The sequence below is a fragment of the Salvelinus fontinalis genome, chromosome 2 (assembly GCF_029448725.1).
Source record: "Salvelinus fontinalis isolate EN_2023a chromosome 2, ASM2944872v1, whole genome shotgun sequence".
In the NCBI taxonomy this organism is placed as follows: Eukaryota; Metazoa; Chordata; class Actinopteri; order Salmoniformes; family Salmonidae; genus Salvelinus; species Salvelinus fontinalis.
Window position 1 is genome coordinate 23668573 of NC_074666.1, and position 17593 is coordinate 23686165.

The 17593-nt window shown below is 41.1% G+C and overlaps 2 protein-coding genes across 7 annotated transcripts in view; one reads left to right on the top strand and one right to left on the bottom strand.

The window, feature by feature from the left end:
* Positions 1–4026: 4026 nt before the first annotated feature.
* Positions 4027–17593, top strand: part of LOC129814938 (lysine-specific demethylase 2B-like) — a 51293-nt gene continuing 37726 nt past the window's right edge. For 4 of the 6 annotated variants that reach the window (XM_055868110.1, XM_055868124.1, XM_055868118.1 and 1 more), the window contains exons 1-9: positions 9942–10633; positions 11226–11370; positions 12228–12306; positions 12457–12503; positions 12963–13141; positions 13234–13340; positions 16317–16410; positions 16832–16985; positions 17186–17301. In XM_055868110.1, the coding sequence (XP_055724085.1) occupies positions 10601–10633; positions 11226–11370; positions 12228–12306; positions 12457–12503; positions 12963–13141; positions 13234–13340; positions 16317–16410; positions 16832–16985; positions 17186–17301 (954 nt within the window). In that variant the 5' untranslated portion in view covers positions 9942–10600. Of the gene's footprint in view, positions 6894–9941; positions 10634–11225; positions 11371–12227; positions 12307–12456; positions 12504–12962; positions 13142–13233; positions 13341–13780; positions 13955–16316; positions 16411–16831; positions 16986–17185; positions 17302–17593 lie in introns of those variants that run through there. The other 2 variants (XM_055868142.1, XM_055868149.1) reach the window with 2 other exon arrangements.
* LOC129814991 (calcium release-activated calcium channel protein 1-like) lies at positions 7472–9785 on the bottom strand. Its single transcript, XM_055868211.1, has 2 exons — positions 9391–9785; positions 7472–9089 (listed from the first exon to the last, which is right to left on the bottom strand). The coding sequence occupies exons 1-2, from the start codon at positions 9502–9504 to the stop codon at positions 8529–8531; spliced, it is 675 nt and encodes a 224-aa protein (XP_055724186.1). The 5' UTR covers positions 9505–9785; the 3' UTR covers positions 7472–8528.

The window sequence follows — 17593 nt, forward strand, 5'->3', positions numbered from 1 at the left end:
ACAACAGAATGGCTTCAACAGCAAAAAATACACCTGAGTCCTGAGTCCTGACCTCAACCCGATTGAGATGTTGTGGCATGACCTCAAGAGAGCGGTTCACACCAAACATCCCAATAATATTGCTTAACTGGAACAGTTTTGTAAAGAGGAATGGTCCAAAATTCCTCCTGACCATTGTGCAGGTCTGATCTGCAACTACAGAAAACGTTTGGTTGAGGTTATTGCTGCAAAAGGAGGGTCAACCAGTTATCCAAGGGTTCACATACTTTTTCCACCCTGCACTGTGAATGTTTACACGGTATTAATAAAGACATGAAAATGTATAATTGTTTGTGTGTTATTAGTTTAAGCAGACTATGTTTGTCTATTGTTGTGACCTAGATGAAGATCAGATCAAATTTTATGACCAATTTATGCAGAAATTTAGATATTTACAAAGGGTTCACATACTTTTTCTTGCCACTGTATGCCCTCCAAAGAAAGTTTGGTGTACCAGGATTCAAAGATCAGATTAGGAATGAAGAGGTGATGTTTGTTCGATTGCGTTTAGGACATTGTAGATTGAACTCGTCATTACATCTGGTTGGCAAGCATGTGATGGGTTTGTGTCTGGAGTGTATGGTCGATGAAACGGTGGAGCATGTGTTATATTGTTGAAGTATGTTGAAGAGAGGGCAAGATTGACGTGTAGGGTCATTGAGGTTGGTTGGGGGGGGGGGGGGGGGGGATTTGGGGGATGGTGAGGGACTATTAGAAGTTAGTAGGGGACTTTTTTATTTTCTCAGAAGTACTGAGTTAGGTAGGAGGATTTAGAAATGTTGTAAACCGTGATTGACCACACGCTCCAGCACAGTAGGTGGCGGCATGCACCTTTAACGTTGCTTTGTGGACTGCCATTATATGGTAGATGAATAAGAAGCAGCAGCAGCAGCAGCACTACTCCAGGAACAGTGTTACCTACCCCTGGCTTAGGTTGTTGACAACATGTCAACTATATTTCGTCTCCAATGTTTATTGAAAACATAAATACATTTACACAATGAGCACTTGCTATCTCTCTCATCTCTCAAAATACTGTTGTTGGTAAGCTAGCTAGCGAATTTCTGCCATATTACTATTAACATGAAATCAGTCAAAATGCCTCAAAACAAGTCATGGTATCAAGAATAAGATTAAACTAGCTGAAACTAGTCACTAGCTTACGATTCCCCACATGGCAGTTTCTTGTCATTGTTGGTAGCTATCTGGCCATCTAGAATCACAACAACACACGGACTTCTGCCCCATTTAAGCGTATGCATCGTTTTTGTGATGTCAGCTAATCCATCTATACCTGAGTGGTTGCCACTCATCATGATTCATGTCTATTTTTACCACCTAGCTAGCTATCTTGACCTAATGTCAAATTTGACTTTGCTTTGAAAGACAAACTAAAAGGAGCTGTTCACTTGGATACATGGTACAACTTGTGTTAATAAATGTTTTTTTTAGCTGTAAAAGTAATGCGTAATATAAACAGGTCCTTATTTGTCACATGCACCAAATACAACGGGTGTAGACCTAACAGTGAAATTGTCACGTTCCTGACCTTATTTTCCTTTGTTTAACTTTGTTTAGTTGGTCAGGACGTGAGCTGGGTGGGTAGTCTATGTTATGTGTTTCTATGTTGGGTTCAATGTGTTGCCTGATATGGTTCTATATTAGGGGCAGGTGTTTGACATTTCCTCTGATTAAGAACCATATTAAGGTAGGTTGTTCACACTGTTTGTTTGTGGGTGATTGTTGCTGTGTCTGTGTTTGTTACACCACACGGTACTGTCTCGTCTCGTTCTTTCCTGTTCGTGCGTTCATTGTTTTTTATGTCCACACGTTCAGGTCTGTTTAACGTCGTTTGTTGTTTTGTAGTTTGTTCAAGTGTTCTTCGTGTTTCGTCTTCATTTAATAAATCATTTTGTCTACATACCTCGCTGCGTGTTGGTCCGATCCATGCTCCTCCTCGTCTGAGGAGGAGAACGAATATGACAGCCGTTACAGAAATGCTTACTTACAAGCCCTTAACCAACCATGCAGTTTTAAGAAAAATAAGTGTTAACTAAAAAATACAAAATAAAAACGAATTAAAGAGCAGCAGTAAAATAACAGTAGCGAGACTATATACAGGGGGTACCGGTACAGAGTCAGTGTGCGGGGACACAGGTTAGTCGAGGTAATATGTACTAGGTAATAGGTAGATTTAAAGTGACTATGCATAGATAATAAACAGAGTAGCAGCAGCGTAAAAGGGTACATCCAAATATTCTGGGTAGCAATTTGATTAGCTGTTCAGGAGTCTTATGGCTTGGGGGTAGAAGCTGTTAACAAGACTTTTGGACCTAAACTTGGCGCTCTGGTACTGCTTGCCGTGTGGTCGCAGAGAGAACAGTCTATGACTAGTGTGGCTGGAGTCTTTGAACATTTTTAGGGCCTTCCTCTGACACTGCATGGTATAGAGGTCCTGGATGGCAGGAAGATTGGCCCCAGTGATGTACTGGGCTGTACACACTACCCTCTGTAGTGCCTTGCGGTCGGAGGCCGAGCAGTTGCCGTACCAGGCAGTGATGCAACCAGTCAGGATGCTCTCGATGGTGCAGCTGTAGAACTTTTTGAGGATCTGAGGACCCATGCCAAATCTTTTCAGTCTCCTGAGGGGGAATAGGCTTTGTCGTGCCCTCTTCACGACTGCCTTGGTGTGTTTGGACCATGATAGTTTGTTGGTGATGTGGACACCAAGGAACTTGAACTTCTTAACCTGCTCCACTACAGCCCCATCGATGAGAATGGGGGCGTGCTCGGCCCTCTTTTTCCTGTAGTCCACAATCATCTCCTTTGTGTTGCTCACGTTGAGGGAGAGGTTGTTATCCTGGCACCACACGGCCAGTGTTCTGACCTCCTCCCTATAGGCTGTCTCATTGTTGTCAGTGATCAGGCCTACCACTGTTGTGTCATTGGCAAACTTAATGATGGTGTTGGAGTCGTGCCTGGCCATGCAGTCATGAGTGAAGAGGGAGTACAGGAGGGGACTGAGCACAACCCCTGAGGGGCCCCCGTGTTGAAAATCAGCATGGCGGATGTGTTGTTACCTACCCTTACCACCTGGGGGTGGCCCGTCAGGAAGTCCAGGATCCAGTTGCAGAGGGAGGTGTTTAGTCACAGGGTCCTTAGCTTAGTGATGAGTTTGAGGGCACTATGGTGTTGAACACTGAGCCGTAGTCAATGAATAGCAACCTCACATAAGTGTTCCTTTTGTCCAGGTGGGAAAGGGCATTGTGGAGTGCAATAGATATTGCATCATCTGTGGATCTGTTGGGGCGGTATGCAAATTGGAGTGGGTCTAGGGTTTCTTGGATATTGGTGTTGATGTGAGCCATGACCACGCCTTTCAAAGCAGTTCATGGCTACAGACGTGAGCTGCATGGCTACAGCTGTTTCAGAGTCCCGCAATGAGAGATGCACTATTGTAAAGTGGCTGTTCCACTGGATATAAGGTGAATGCACCAATTTGTTAGTCGCTCTGGATAAGAGCGTCTGCTAAATGACTTAAATGTAATGTAAATGTAAATGAGCTATGATGCTAATGTTCTCTGGGTGTCACTGAGTAGACTGATAACCCAAATCATTGATCCACAATCCATAGAGGCTGTACAGTGAAATAAGAATGCCCCCAATGCAATTCTAAAGTCTAATACATCCAGTGTGATTTCAACAGATTTCTGTCAAATTAAACTTTTGTTGAATTTATATGAGAACATTTCAACCTCGTTTAGCATGATTTATTCCAGTATGGCAAAATTCCACTATTTGTATTGTTTGCATTTGACATTCATTGAGAGACCTTTATGTTGAAGGCAAACAGCAAATTCCACTGTTTTGGCTAAGCTTTATTGTGGTTAGCTTCACATAGGTGTGTCCGACCACCATTAATCAAATTAGATCCGTTTTATAAATTAGGGGTATACATGTTCCGGGACAGTAAGGAGGGCTGAGGAACCCTTAATGGAGGTCTCTGCTGGAGGGGACCTGGCCCAGCCCCACACCGATCACCTGGGTTGTGTTCATTAGGCACCAAACGGACTGAAAGGGATTACCTGGACTTGTCCAATAAGAAACGCTCGGTTTCCTTTTCTGTTGCAAAGCGTTTTGCTACGGTGTGCCCTAATGAAAACATCCCTGGCGACGCCTCAACTCTAAAAGACGACGACAATGAAGTCGCCTGACCCAATTGTCTTCTGGAGCATTACCAATGGCATTTTGGGTCAAAGTCTCAAAAACTGTCTACTTTGTGTTAGATGATGACATTTAGCTAGATAGTCAGCTAGCTAACTACAGCTACTGAAACAGATTGTCGTTTTGTTATGTTTTTGGGGAAGAACATTGTTTGCATCCATCAGCTAGCTAGCTAGCTTTTTTTTACGACCAGCACTGTCTAGAGCTTGGGTAAGTGTGTCTGCACCTCGTGCAGCAGCGGCACGGGCGCCAGACACAACTTTACCAGCATCATAGCATACATATTGGTGAATCGTTGTGACATATGAAATACGAGTGATAGTGTAATCAATGTTTAATAACTACGTCAAAAATGAAATGTTAAATTATTATGTGACGTGCAGTCATATTCGGGTCCTGATTGGTCAACATGCTTATTTGACACGTCAAATAGTGTTATTTGACATGTATCTTTTTTGACACTCAAAAGACCCAAACGGCGTTCCATACTATACAGTGTTTGTTTACATTTACAATGTTTACAAACATTGGAGAAAACCAAGCTTATATTTTTGGTTCTCATGGAGTGTGACAGTTTATAAGTTATATTATTTTATAAGTTACCATTTATATGTTATATTCTTCAAGAATCAATTGATATATAATTTAGTCCAAAAATTGATGTAGCAACTACAGATGGACCCTTTTAAGTCTATCAAAAGTGTGCGAGTTTGAGCATATGTCCATTAGGCCTATGGATTTATTTTAGCAGCATGAATTGGATTTAGCAATTAAAGCCCTACTTTTATTCCATAGGCTTGGATCCGCACTATGCAGCTGTTACAAGAGCGCATTTTTCACTGGCTGTCCACAGGTTTCACAATGATTGATAGGCAGCTTAAACTTCTTGAATTCAACCATTATGGGTTCAGCTACACATTTTAGATTTGTGAACAGCCATCCACAACAACCACAATCTGTAAGGCGCAAATAGCTAAATGAGAAAGCAGCAGTGTGATTCACATCAATGCGCTATGTAGATATCAATAATAAGTGATAACCGTATCACCGTAGACTACACCACTGCTGTCATCCTTACTTACAAGCGTTTATTCAAATTGGTTAATCTTTGGATGACGACAGCAGTCTCACTATTGGAAGACATAGCTTGGACTGTAGCCTACAAAATCCTATTCTTGCTCTTTTCCCGCGATTGATCAAACTAATTTGGTGTGTCATCATAGTGGTCTCTGATTTGTGGTCAGACTCGCTCAGGTGGAACAAACTTAAACGTTCGAATTTTTTCAATGCTGATTTGAATGTCATTGAGAAAACAGAAGTGTCCGATTTTTTTTCTCGCAAACATCCTTTCTGAATGTAAAAGTAATCCTCGAAGTAATCATCACATTTTTCAAAAGTATCCAATCTGATTACAATATTTTTGCTGATAATGTAAAATGCTGTTTATTCAGTCTATGGAGATGAATACACAGGGGATTAGTTGGAGAGCAAGAAGCATGGTACTACTGTTGCATGACATAGCCTACATTTTGCACACATAATTTATTTTGAGGTATTAGGCCTAGGTTTAAAGGCGTTGCATGGTTAACCCCTCCATCTGCATTGGCCGTGCAGCATTTAGGGTGATATGGCCTCTGTAGGGCATTCACACTTCTTGCGCTTCACGGAACAGTGCAGAGCTGTTGTGAAGGAAGTGAGTTTGTGTTTATACTAGACCTCCCGCCCCCACTTACCATCAACCAATCATGTCAATGCGGAGCCCTCTGCATTGTTAAAACATTTTCGTTATGCATGGCGATGCGGTACAGAGCTCAATTTGGCAACTGTATGTCTCAAGAGGTTTGGCAATGGCGTCACACCATCCATTCCGCGCCTCCGACCACCTTTCGGATCAAGCATAAATTCTCTTTTACTGCGTCACCATTTAGACCCATGGGCCGTGACTGGTTCTCTCCATTAAAAAAAAAGAATCTTTCAACAGGTAATAAGGATGTAGCTATAGGACCTACACTTTTTTCCTTTCCTACTATACTGTATCTGAGGGAGAATGGCTGAAGACAACCATCACGGAGAGGGCATGTTTCGTCTAGGTAGAGGAATATTACCTTACATGGAAGTCTCATGACTGTCACCACGGGTGCGTTCAAGACAAAGTTGATTTCCAGTGTGTAAATGGAGAGGTGAGGTAGATTAAGTAATTGTAGCCTACATTTGCATGCATCTTTATTAGTGTAGATGAGCTGTCCCCAACTTTGACAATTTGTCTGTAATTCAATGAAACACTGAAATAACGAAATATTGCACACAAGTCTGTTACTACTGTGGAAACAGCGATTAGTTCATAAAAAATTGATTTGGTGAAACAAAGTGAATGAATTCAGTTTGGATTTGTATGGATTTGTGTGTAAACTATAACAGTATGTCAGGTTTTGAGATTGGCTTCAACAAAAATTAGTGAATCAAGAAAAAAACGGTATGAAGGCAACTGGAAGTATGGGCATGGGAAGTTATTTTACCTGGACAAAGGTCAGCTTTATGAGGGCTTCTGGGTGGACGGAGTGGCCAAATGTGGAACAGTGTCGGACTTTGGAAGAGAAGAGGCAACAACGACAATATACACAACTCCTAAGGTACATACTTTGTATTTTGAAGCATTTAAAAGTTTGTCTTTTACTTGGTGTTGCAGGTGTGGTGCTGAGCCCCCTAGCATACCAGGGTTCAAATACTATTTCAAATATCTCAATTACTTTCACATACATTTCAAAGTATTCTGATATTTATTTGAAGACAAGTAGTTGAATATTGGAATGTATTTGGAAAGTATTGGCAGCTATTTGAAAATACTCAAATACACTTCCATGCATTTAAACCAGGTATTTGATTTTTTTTTTTTTTTTTTAATTACTTCCAAAATAAGTAATTGCTTCAGGCCACATTATTTGAAAAATAAAGAACAAATAATAAAATACATGTATTTGAACCCAGGTCTGGTGATGATCAATTCACTGTATGGTGAGGTGTCTCACTTTTCTCTGCTTAAGGTACATCTGTTGGATGTAAGATCAGTTTTAATGGAAACACAGTCAACGTACCAGTGAATAGGACATACCACAGAAGGACAACAGGAGGACCACCCTAAAGTGCTTCATCTCTGGACATGTCGTAAAATGCCATAATTTAACAAATAAAGAGAGCACATCATCATGAGTAAGATCTTAGTAACTTTACTTCTCTGAAACAGGACAACTGAACATGATCAGACTTGTAATGAGGTCACAGCACCATCTGTCTATCATTCCCCAATGGCAATTTGAGGTATTAAAAAATGTATCCTAGAAGCAAAACAAAAAGCAAATGGTTACATGGTTTAAGGATGTTCTATATTTACCAAGACCTACCAACTTAGTGTGCAAACAAGTCAGAGGGTGCACTTTTGACAGGAAATTAAAGCAACATAACACCTTTTACAAAGCAAATTGTGTTGATACAATATGTGCAGTTCATTTCTGTATTCACTGTTTAAGCAGCAGTGAAAATAGCTTTGTCACAAAAACATTGTTCAGACAACCATGGTACAAATTGTTTAATTCAATAACAAATAGTTTACATAGAAGTAAACTGTTGTGAGTTTATGCAGTAACATTTGGACTACAAATAACTTATGCAGGCCGATTACATTTAATATCAAACATTAACTCTAAAAAGTAAAAATCAGAACATTATGTTGAATACGGAACATATTCACCTCTTACAGAAGTAATGCCACATTCAAGACAACTCGGAACTTACATTTCCTGCTTGGAAACTCGTTGTAGAAAGATGAGAAATGGGTTTCCCAGGAAGCTCTAAGCAAATTTTAACTTGCGAGGTTCAGAGTTGTCTTAAACACCATAAGACCTTCAGTGGTGCTCATAACAATAAAGCAAGCCACCTTGTCACAATAGATTGTTAATGAGAGCCCTCTTCAGCCCCATGCATTATTACCTGCAAAGTAAATGGAATTTTAAAAAACTGTCCACAATACAATGCTCCTCCAAGTGTCAGTTAAGACAGTGTTTTTTTTCCCGTTGAAATTGTGTACATGCGTTAAGTGGCATAGTTTTACAGTTATATGTAAGTAAAAAAATCTAGAAATGTGAACATTTCAAACAGTGAATAGCACAACACTTTCATAGAAATGATGCAGTGTTTTTAATAGAAATGTCAAACTAATGGCAAAAGTATTGTCGTGGTAGAGATATCTATCTTGTCAGAGTGGTCAGTCTTTAAGGGAATTGAGAGCTGGGGGATTGCATGAGGGACTCCCCTCTGCCGTCCAGCTCATTCTGCAGCCTGGTCAGGTTGGATAGCTCCTCCAGCTCCTGGAACTGTCTGTCTGTCTTGTGGCTGACAAGGGAACGGTAGAAATGTACAGCAAATACTATAAATATCAGGCCAAAAGGCACCATGATGGAGGTGGAGGTGATGGCAGCAGCCACACCTGCAGATATGGTCCCATTGTTGGGATTGTGGTTCTTAGGCCTAATGGGTAGAAATTTGACCCAGCAGAGGAGTACAACCTCAGCCAGGAAGAGCAGGGTGCCAATGACTGTAGAGAAGGCCCAGGCCAGCTCGATGTGGTGGTGCATTCTCTCATGTGGAGACTCCTTCACGGAGTTGAGGTTGTGAACGTTGCTGACTGCCTCAATGTTAGGCAGGATGCAGGTACTAACCATCAGGGCAAAAAGGTGAACAGCCACCAACACAGTGGTGCAGGCACTGAAGGCAATGAGGAGACCAGGTGGGTAAGGATAGGTTGTGTCCAACTGAACCTCCACCATTGCTACCTAGAGAGGAGAAAGGGATAGTAACAGTATGAAATGTATATCAGAGAAAATTAGCATTCATGACAGAACGTCTGGAACTAGAGATCTATAAAGGGGGAAAAACGTGCTGTCAAAATTCCATCCAGACATGATCTTCCCAAATGAAGAAAAACTGCAATGCAAAACTAGGGGGTGCAAAGAATCTATACAACATGAGATGAATACACAAGGATTCTGCTTTTGGATTATGCCTAGCCGTCATCCTACTATGGACATCAAAGACTTGCCTTTGCTGCAATCTTTGGGCGAGTATATTCCTTACCATAGCGAACCCAGATAGTAGAGCAGACGTTCGACTGGAAGCCTTCAGTTTTGCTCGACTCAAGTAAAGCTTCCTCCAAGACAGTGCTTGCAATGAATGCTCGTTCAGACTCATTGTGCCGCTGAAATTGAATAGACTGAACAGGCGTTGTTTGATTCGTTTGTGGCTGTTTAATAAAAACGATAGGCGTTAGCTAGCCAGAGATAACATCCTCGGTGTCCAAATAAATTGATGTAGAAATTGGCAGCAGTTCAGATACTTTCAATCGATTTTCGCTAGCGCTACGTTGACATTAAATAATGGCAAAGTATTGTAAGCATAACGCTGTTTAAACTTCATACCGTCTACTTCCTCTGCAGCGTCTCTGAACCGAACATCTAGACCCTGCCGTTTCGCTCGAGCTGGCTGCACCCATAAGCCACTGCGGCGAAGCTTAATAAACTCTGCACAATTCTGCCTATCCATAATAAGTATAATAAATTAGTTGGATCATACAAACAAAAATACATTAAACTTTCACATGGTAACTCGTTACCCTTGAAACGATATTTATATTGCGTACAATAATTTGGTTACTGTCATTAGTCAGTCATGCAGGGCCACTCGTGGAAAATAGAACCTGGCTATCTGAAACGAATGCCGGTGGAGAATGCGAACCAAACAGTGTCAGTTATACTTGCAAATTATTTATAATAATTTGAACGACAGTGGATGATTATAATTTAGCCATTCGCATGACATGTTGATACAAATGTCTAGCTACTAACTAACAATTTGCAATAATCAATTGAATAATTTTAGACAATGTTCCCACGGCCCATTGTGCCCAAGAGCGTACATGCATGCAATATATCCATATTGAGGGATCTAAACTAGAGCTAGCATGCATGCGGACTCCAAGCAGCTTTTGTTGTGTATGCAATTGCAGGTCTATGACAGACCGCGAAATAGTCGGCGAAATAAATGTAATAGCATTTGTTTATTATACATTCAGAACTATTTTCATAGTTGACGTGAAGAATAAGTAGTGTGGGAGGTGACGCATGACGTTGTCCAACAATGTTTTGATTCTGTCGGTGACGTTATCCAGCACAAAACAAATATGGTTACCACTTAGTTGAGTCGAAACGCAGTGATAATTAGTTTAAATGTGATTATTATCATTTTTAAATGAAGGGATGAACAGATACACTAGGCAAGGGCTCAGATCATGGAAGCTGGTGCAGATTCTGGACGCAAGCTGGTGTGTAGCATTATTACCCTATTCTAGCATAGCTAGCCTCGCTTTTAACTGGACTAGCTAGCTAGGTTAGCTGAGATATCAGTGGTAGCCTAGCTTATCATAATTTCATTGAACCTCAGAACAGAAGATGTCATATGTTAAAATTTGACAAACGTCAGCTTTATGTAGTTACTTAGGCTATATTTTACTTGGTAAATTATAGACGTCATTCACAATCCCACTCAGACTCTGCATACCGTTGTTATTGTGCATCTTAGCACGTTATGTTAATGTTTGTCTTGGACATAACGAGTGAGGTTATTAACTAGCATTGTTTAATCATCTGTAAAGGTGTTTGCAGCTAAAGGCCCACCTAAAACCACAAATACAGCATAGCCACGTGCACCACTGTTTTATTGTTATCTCTCTCTCGAGCCTACATAAGATAATGTACTGCCTGGCCTTTGCCTTTTTCTAATTTGATACGACCGCCCTTATTCAAAGCTATACTTGCGTGTTCATTATATACTCTAGTACTTTAAGAACATTATTGGTAAGACGTGATAAATATTGACTCATACATTTATAACCTGTATTTTCATTCCTCTACTAGCGCTCCATCTGCCGGACAATGTACGACGAAAATGAGGACTTCTCTGACGTTGAAGAAATTGCAAATGTCAGGGGTTTTAATCTGGAGGAGAAACTTGTTAGTAATTCGTATAACAGACATTTCGTTCAGTTGATGGACGGCAAAGGTAATTTAAAATAAAATGCTTAATTCGTAATTTTAGCCTACCACACTCACTGTCCCCTCACTGGTGGACATGCTTAAAGGCCAGTGCAGTCAAAAATGTAATCTTCTTGTATTTCATATATTTCCACACTGAGGTTGGAATAATACTGTGATGATGCCCATTTAGTGTAAGAGCTGTTTGAAAAGACTGCCTGAAATTTCAGCCTGTTTTGGTAGGATGGAGTTGTGGTGTGCCTTGTGACATCACCAAGTGGTAAATTTGTTAATACACCAATAAGAAAGAGCATTCCAAACCTCTGCCAATAACAGCTAGTTTTCCCATTTTCCCCTCCCCACTCAGACCACTCCCAGACAGTCTTAGGAAAATGATTGCTTGAGAAATTGGTCTTTGCTAAGAAGCTACTGTATTTTTTTTGCATTTTAATTGAAAACAATCACAGCAAGGTACTTAATTGTTACTGAGAAATTATTTGATATCGAGATAAAAAAATGTCTGCATTGGGCCTTTAAAATGTTCTTCCTTTTCATCCATTGCATTCACACACATTAGGGGAGAGGTTCCATTTGGTTAATTTGTCTTTGTGTAGGATGTCCTCACACATCTATGGCAGTGTTTAGACAGGCAGCTGAATTCTGATATTTTTTCCACTAATTTGTCTTTTGACCAATCACAACAGATCTTTTCACATCAGATCTTTTTCAGAGCTGATCTGATTGTTCAAAAGACCAATTAGTGAAGAGAAAAAAAGACCAGAATTGGGCTGCCTGTCTAAACGCAGACATTGAGACGCACACAAATTGTACTCTACTGTACCATGTGCAAAGTGAAGTGAACACCTATACTTTTTTTCTTCTCAGATTTCACTTATGAGTATGTTCAAAGAGAAGCACTTCAGACCCCTCTTATTTTCAAAGCCAAAGATGGACTGGGGCTCAGGTGAGAGATGAGTACAATATGAAGACATGTGAACAATAAAGTCCTATTTAGCCTATTAAATGTTCTTGTTTGCCTTGGTTAAATATTAGGTTTTGTGGAATGGTTTGAAGGTAATATGCTTATCTTGACTTTATTCTTGAAAAAATACAGAATGCCAGACCCGGAGTTCACCGTCAGTGAGATTAAGGGTTTGGTTGGTAAGTCTATCTTTTAAATATTAGGCATGGTACATATTCCTTTCACTGCATAAATACTTCTCTTAGACTCATCATTTAGTTTGGACAGCAGTGCCCACACTGTACTCAACAATACCCTGCATTTGTTGATGAATGAAAAGCATGCCGCCGGAAAAGGTGTCAAGTCAAAAAGTGTGTGGGTGTTGATGGAAACTTTTTAAAGCCTGTAATGCAGGGTTCTTTCACTTGTGGAACAAACATTAGATGACTCACTTTACCAAGATGCATTTCAGAAATTTCCAGTGCAGACACAACACACATAGGCCTATCCATCTATATTACAGAAAGTCAGACTGAAATCAGTTACAGTTAAATGACACTTTTTATTTAGGCTTTTTACTTAATTACCTCTAATAGGATCTCTCATGTGACCTGGTACTGTTCAGGTTTACGGTAAGACTGCTGTGTTTGTGTTTGCAGGTAGCCGTCGTGCCGTTGATGTGATGGACGTAAGCACTCAGAAAGGCTCTGAGATGAGCATGGCCCAGTTTGTCCGCTACTATGAGACGCCTGAGGAGGAGCGGGACAAACTCTTTAATGTTATCAGCCTGGAGTTCAGTCACACCAAACTGGAGAACCTCGTCAAGAGGCCCACTGTGGTAAGATGGCACCGCCAGTTTTTGATTCATTTATCCATTATGAACAAGGGCAAATTTGATAGTGAATGCCAACTGTCAACTCTCTCTTATAGGTGGATCTAGTGGACTGGGTGGACAACATGTGGCCCCTTAAACTGAAACAAAGACAAACTGAAGCCACTAATGTCATCTCAGAGATGAAGTACCCCAAAGTACAGAAGTAAGTAATTTGTCTTTTAGAAATTGTTAGTTATTGTGTGCAATGACAATGTTTCTTTTGATGTGTGGACCTGTTACAAAAATGCAGTTGATTGTACATAACAGGAAAACGCTGAAGCACAGGCCAAAGTTTCTTTTAAAAAGCTGTGAGAAAATTGCTGCTTTGCTGGGAGGAAATATTAGCTTACTCCTCCTTTTTCCAAAGTCCCTTTGCCCTCTCTCTTTTAGCCCCCTGCTGTCATTCACTTCCTCTGATGGTTCTAGATGGTTGCTAGGCAGCAGGGCTCTTTCATGGTAGAGGGCGGTTCTTCACAGGATGCCGAAGTGACTTCATGGCTCCTCTTCAGCCAATCAGCTACCAGCATTATGACATAGACATAATTCAAGAGCCAATTGTGCCCTCCCTTTCGCCCTCACTCTTCCCCTCTCTCTTTCTAGCTCTCTCTTTCACTCTAATATTCTCTCTCTCCTACTCTCACTCCTCTCTATTTTTTACTTAATGGTGCAGGGCAGAAATAAAATCCGGAGCAGTTCTCTCCTGTTTGGTCGGTGACTAGCGGGTGGGGTGGGGGGTGGTCCTGAGCGAACTGGGTCAGAGAGAGGAATAGCTATCGGGTACGTCTGTCTTTTATTGGGAAAAGCTGTTCAGATAGAGTACTCCCGACATCTCTCAATCATGTCATTTGATTTATTTACACTGTCTTTAATGGAGATGCGCAAGGGCTGGTGTGATTGATCGTGAATGGTGTTTTGTAGTGGGATGTTGGGCTTCAATAGCCCAGGGTCTGCTCACTCTCTGTCCAGAGGAGAGCTGCAAACTGCTGTACAATAGGCTGGGGATCTGTGTGTGTGATTATGTGAGTGTCTCACAGGTTCAGCAGATGGGCCCTCAGTGAAGTTTGTAAGCCATACAGTATTATGCGTCTCAACATGTTCTGTTGAGTCTCGGTGATATGTGTCTATATGGATGAGGGTACCTTCTCCCTCTGAGTGGGAGCATTTATAATGTGCTTACACTGGCAGTTTCCACCATTACCTCAGTCAAGGTCATACTCCGGTCTCCAGCCCATGTGAACCCTCTCCTCCGGTGTCTCTGTGGGAAGGTGCAGATACACTGCTGTGGGATGGAAGACAAGCCTGTATCTGTCTGACTGGCCTCATACAGTAAGAGTCAGCCGGGGCTGGAGAACTATAACTTAGCCATAGACTTATGTAACTAGACCAAATCAAATGATATGTATGGACAAAATGAGCCAGGGTTTATGTTGATCAGTGCCAGGTATATAATTAATATATGGTTTATTCATCACTAATTTTGGATGTCCCATGGCTTGAAGAGGGGAATTTCTACCCTGCCATATCCACAGTAGAAGTATCACAGCCTTTCTACTAGGGCTGTGATGATACCAGTATCACCATTTTTTTCAGACAAAAATGGAAACATGAAGCAGACCAAAACTCTAAAATATTGTGTGCTATAGCTTGGAATGATTATTATTTTTGACTCTGGATGACAACATAATGATGTTTGTTTCCAACATTAGGGCTGTGATACTGGTATCGTCTCGTCCCAAACATTTTATTTGGCCTTTAAAAAAAATCTATCACACACTCTGTGTGGTATGCACTTGTTATTAGCTGATTTCAATCTGATAAAGCTTGAGCGTAGACTAACTGTGCTGGCTGCAAAATGATACCAGGACAACAGATGCACCATTTTACAGTAACCTACATACAAATCAAACCACCTAACAAAAATCATGGCTGTGGCTCTAACAATAATGTGGCATGTAATGATAGTATGGCCGGGATGATACCAGTATCGTGATACTCATTAGTATCGTGGCAAGGAAACAAAACACGAAGTGTATTTAACAACTTTAGGAAAACAGCACTAATGTTGGGAGAAAAAAATAAAAATTTGGTCATTCAGTCACATTCATTTATTTTCCAAGCTGTAGCACATTAAGTTACATACAGATGGTTTTTAAAGGACCAAAGAGTTTTGTCTGCTTCGTGTTTTCAGTTTTGTAATGGAAAAAATATTGCGATATTGGTATCGTCCCGGTCGTAAATGATAGTGTTCCATTTTCTCCACTGAAGCCCTGGAGTCATAGCCTCGCAAGCCGCCTGATTTCGCGAGCTTACATAGTTTTACAATAGCGCAGCGGTAATCATTCTGGTTTATATGAGGCTACTGGAGTCAGTGGTCGGGTCCCATTCTATTAATAGACCTGTTCTCATTCTTATCTTACTGAATGATTTATGTCCCACGGAGCCCTAATCATTCCACAATTAACTTCCAGAGGAGAGGCTGTTGTAAGTGATTCTCTTAGCTTATTTGTGGTTACTGATTTGTTGTTGTTGGTGTTTGTTGGAGTAGGGTACTGGCAGTTGTAGTACAGTAGAGAGTAGTGGATTTCAAACAGATATTGTGGTTGAGCTGCTTGTTTCTTAGAAATTAATCACAAAGACATTTTCATCCAAATAGCTTTCAAATTCAGTTGTACATTGTACAGCTGGAATGTTGAAATGGTACAATTACTGTATAGTTTCTGGGGTAAGAACAATTAACAAAAAATGAGCTCACTTAACATTTCTAACACACTTTTTTGATATAATTGGTGACTATACTTGGTGGCCGTACTGCACATCTTTTATTTCCCCCTTTCGGTTTCTGATGTTCATTCAGCTCAGCCCCTAACCCACAGTCTTCTTAGTTACATTTTATTAATTTAGCCGATGCTCTTATCCAGAGCGAATTGCAGGAGCAATTAGGGTTAAGTGCCTTGCTCAAGGGCACATCAACATATTTTTCACCTAGTTGGCTCAGGGATTCAAACCAGGGACCTTTTGGTTACTGGCCCAACGCTCTTAACGTCTAGGCTGTCAAACAAAGAAAATATGCTCCCCTAGGTGCGTCATAACTATTCAGATCCAGTGGGTCATCATTCACCCCTCTCATGTCCCTCTGTAGGTACTGTTTGATGAGCGTGAAGGGCTGCTATACTGACTTCCACATTGATTTCGGGGGCACGTCTGTGTGGTATCACGTTTTCAAGGGAGGAAAGGTAAGTTGTCATGTTTGTTTTCCAGATTGTATGTGGCAAAATAGTGCATCCTGAGGCTCTCTGGTATACCGTCCCCCAATCCTGGTACTGTACATGTATCCTATTTCTGTAGAGGCGCTACAAGTGAACCCGTTCCCTGTTTGTCTCAGCGATTGCTGCAGAGTCAGCAGACATCATAGGATTGTTGCTAGGGTGTCCGTATGCACACCTTTGACAGATCACATTATACAAACTTGCAAAGGTCAAGCTAGGGCATGAAGAGGAAGCGAGGGGGAAGAACATTATGTGAAAGGATGAGCAAATCTCTGAAATGTGCTGACTTCTCTAATATAAGCTGTAACCTTGAGAAATATATCACCCTTGTTTTTAGATGACAACCAAAGCCACATCCCCAACTTTTATCTCCCTGTCCTGTGCTCAGGTGTTCTGGCTGGTGCCTCCGACACCTCATAACCTTGCCCTGTATGAGGACTGGGTTCTGTCAGGCAAGCAGAGTGACGTCTTCCTTGGAGATCGTGCAGATGGCTGCCAGAGAGTTGAGCTAAAACAGGGTTACACCTTCTTCATCCCCTCCGGTGAGCTGCCTAGCATTTTGTTTTGATCTATTCCTATCATAATATCATTAATATCATTGTAACAAACCATACAGTACATGCACTGCTTTATTCAAGCATGTGTTTGAGAGCATGTTTGGGCATACCATGTCTGTCTGCATGAGCATGTTTTGAGTGGGTCAGCTGGTTCTCATGATGTTTGGCTGGCTGTCCCGTTTCAGGCTGGATTCATGCAGTCTACACCCCCGAGGACACACTGGTGTTCGGTGGCAACATTCTGCACAGCTTTAACATTCCCATGCAACTCTCAATCTATGAGATAGAGAACAGGACTAAGGTAGGCTGTCTCATACAGGTGTTCCAGTACTGACGCTTCACTCCACCTTTGACCTGCTCCATTAGTGAAACCATTAGTGAAACTAAACTGTCTCTACAATGAAGATTGATGGGGAAAAAGCCTTACCTCATACAAATAAGTCTAGGTCACTTAGTTTGCTATGTCAATGAGTATGAGAACTGAATAGTCCCTTCCTCAGCCCCTACCTCTGTTGTTTTACAAATCTGAACTGGATAGGTGAAATCCGAAATGTATATGAAAGAAGAAGTTGGGAAGCTAGGGATTGAAACAA

Excerpts from the sequence above, each read along its gene's own strand:
- LOC129814991 (XM_055868211.1), bottom strand. The coding sequence starts at position 9,504 with ATGAGTCTGAACGAGCATTCATTGCAAGCACTGTCTTGGAGGAAGCTT. Across the intron at positions 9,090-9,390 it reads TACTATCTGGGTTCGCTATG|GTAGCAATGGTGGAGGTTCA; the intron begins GTAAGGAATATA and ends TCTCCTCTCTAG.